This window comes from Nematolebias whitei, chromosome 3 (genome assembly GCF_014905685.2).
Source record: "Nematolebias whitei isolate Nwh7 chromosome 3, NemWhi1, whole genome shotgun sequence".
Classification (NCBI taxonomy): Eukaryota; Metazoa; Chordata; class Actinopteri; order Cyprinodontiformes; family Rivulidae; genus Nematolebias; species Nematolebias whitei.
In genome coordinates, this window is record NC_056500.1 from 19,444,992 (window position 1) to 19,447,984 (window position 2,993).

At 42.7% G+C, this 2,993-nt stretch overlaps 1 protein-coding gene across 1 annotated transcript in view; it reads left to right on the forward strand.

Moving 5' to 3' along the window:
• Window positions 1-206, forward strand: part of ndufb5 (NADH:ubiquinone oxidoreductase subunit B5) — a 6,906-nt gene extending 6,700 nt beyond the window's left edge. The window contains exon 6 of the mRNA XM_037674616.1: window positions 21-206. Coding sequence (XP_037530544.1) covers window positions 21-141 — 121 coding nt within the window. The 3' untranslated portion in view covers window positions 142-206. The remainder of the gene's footprint in view (window positions 1-20) is intronic.
• Window positions 207-2,993: the final 2,787 nt, after the last annotated feature.

Genomic DNA, 2,993 nt, shown 5'->3' on the forward strand with positions numbered 1-2,993 from the left:
TCTCTGCTCGTCATCAACAGAAAGACACATTTGGAGGTGCGTCGACAGATGAGAGAGCACGGAGACGGTCCCTGGTTCCAAGTGCCCACCCTCGACAAGAAAATCGTTCTGAGAGGACACATGGCATCACCTGACGAATAAAGTTATCAAATCTTACTGTTTGTACATGTTTCCCTTCTTACCTAATAAAGTATCTATGTACGGTAGTCATTTTGTTTGAGTGTCTTTACTGGTTTCAAACACAAGTGAGTTTGTTTTTGTGTCATTTCTCCACAAGTCTACCAGTTGAGAAAATCTAAAAAAAAAATGGAGTAAATTTGAGTTTGTCCCTCGCTATTTATTGCCACTGTATTAGTATAGAAGGACATTGTACAATGAGGCAAACAAGTATTTTGTCAGCCACTGAGTGAAAGTTCTTCTTAGATGAGGTTTGTAATTTTCATCATTGGTACACTTCAGCTATTGGAGACAAAATGAGGAAGAAAAAAAAAATACAGGAAATCACGTTGTAGGATTTTTAAAGAATGTTAATGTAAAATACTTTGTAACATAACCTTTGTTGATTCAAAAATTTTCAAGACAAAAAAAACCTTTGTTAACCTTTGTTGGCAACGACAGAGTTCAAACATTTCCTGTAAGTCTTTACCAGGCTTGCACACACTAGCTGGTATTTTGGCCCATTCCTACATGCAGAGCTCCTCTAGAGCAGTGATGTTTTGGGGCTGTCGCTGGGCAGCACAGACTTTCAATTCTCCACAAATTTTCTATGGGGTTGAGGTCTGGAGACTGACTAGGCCACTCCAGGACTTTGAAATGCTTTGAGCCACTCCTTCGTTGCCCGAGCGGTGTGTTTGGGATCAGTGTTCTGCTAGAAGACCCAGCCATGTACCATCTTCAACGCTCTCACTGATGGAAGGAGGTTCTGGCTTAAAATCTCATGATACATGACCCCGTTAATTCTTCCCTTAACATGGGTCAGTCATCCTGTCTCCTTTACATAAAAACAGCCCCAAAGCATGATGTTTCCCACCCCTATGCTTCACAGTAGGTATGGTGTTCTTGGGATGCAACTGAGCATTCTTCCTCCAAACACAACGAGTTGAGTTTTTACCAAAAATTTATATTTTGATCTCATTTTACATAAATAGCTTCCTTCACCCCCTTAAACCATCTGTCTTCTCGGTCTAAAATGTGAACATTTTGGTCCTCAAATGATCGTGCCCCTTATCCTTGAGGTGCAGGTGACCTGCTGAGTCTTGTCCTGAGGAGCTGGCTCTCCTGTGTTGAGCCATGCATCTGTGAAGTAACTGTTTGGTTTCTATAGAGATCTGGACATTCGTCGCTGCCACTTTCACACTTATCAGGAATTTCATCCATGTGACCAGAGTGGCCCATCTGAGTGCCTGGACTACAGGAACCTCCTGAGATTTAACCTCAAATGCAGACAGAATGGTACCTTTCCCAAGAGTCTGGAACTCGAATCTTCTGTCAGCGGGCACCGGACAAGCAGGCACAGCTGCTGGATGAAAGGGGGAGACAGCCCAATTTCCGCCTCTTACAATATGGCTAGTATCACTCAGCCTCTGGGAATAGTAAGCAGCCATCAGGGCATTAACGACCAATTGTTAGGCTGATAGTCCTCCTTTATCATGTGAACCGCTAGTTTTGAATGTCAACAACAAACTGGTTCATCCACTATGGTGCTATTTTGAGATTTTTCAGTCAGGTTTTAAACAACTACAGAGCACCGACAGCTATAAGGGTTTGTAATGACCTTCTGCTAGCGAATGACTCTGTGTGATCCTGGTACTCCTCGTCCTCCTTACCGCTGCATTCGACACTGTTGACCACATTATCTTATGTCACGGCTAGAACACTGGGTTGGGATTACGGGTGTAGCGTTAGAATGGTTCCGTTCATTTCTGAGTGACAGGAGTTTTTGTGTTAATTTTGGCAATCATTTATCTGCTTCTAACCCTCTTTCCTGTGGGGTTCCTCAAGGCTCCATTCTTGGACCCCTTCTGTTATCGTTGTATCTGCTTCCCTTGGGGTCTATCCTGAGGAAACATGGTATTTCGTTTCAATGTTATGCTGATGATTCTCGGATTTATTTGCCCTTAAAACCTAACAGTTCCTGCTCCGTTCACCCTTTGCTAAAATGTCTTGATGATATTCAAGACTTGGATGGCTTCAAACTTCTTAAGTTTTAATGATCAGAAAACTGAGGTCATTGTGTTTAACCCTAGCTCTGCCACCGTCTCTGATCCTGTAAACCTGCACTAGCCACGTCTAAAGCAGTCTGTTACCAACCTCGGGATAGTTTTAGATTCAGATTTTAAGTTTAATAAGCAGATCAACTCTTTTCTACAAAACAAAGCTTCTTTCAGCTAAGGCAGATAGCTAAGTTCTGTCCAGATCCGATCTTGAAAAATTAGTCCATGCATTCATTACAACCCGGCTGGACTACTGTAACTCACTTTATGTTGGGGTCAGTCTGGCTTCCCTCTCGCATCTCAAGCTTGTCCAAAATGTTGCAGCTCGGCTTTTAACAGGAACTCGCAGGTTTGAGCACATTTCACCGGTTCTGTCCTCCCTTCACTGGCTTCTTGTGTGCATCAGAATCAATTTTAAAATTCTACTGCTGACATTCAAGTGCATTAACGGCCTCGCACCTTCATCCTCTCTGACCTACCTTATACTCCTTCTCGGGCTTTGAGATCATCAGACCAGCTGCTTTTGGTTGTACCAAAAACCAGGTTGAAGCTCAGAGGAGATGGAGCCTTTTCAGTCGTGGGCCCTAAACTCTGGAACAATCTGCCCATCAACATTTGACAGGCCACCTCAGTCTCTGCTTTGAAAACTGAGTTTATCACAGCTCCTCAGACTGATGAAGTCTTTTGGATTAAAGATGAAACGTTTCATCTATTCTTTTTTTCTTTTACTTTTTGCACCAGGATCTGACTTAAATTTGTTAGATTTTTCTACTTGGATTA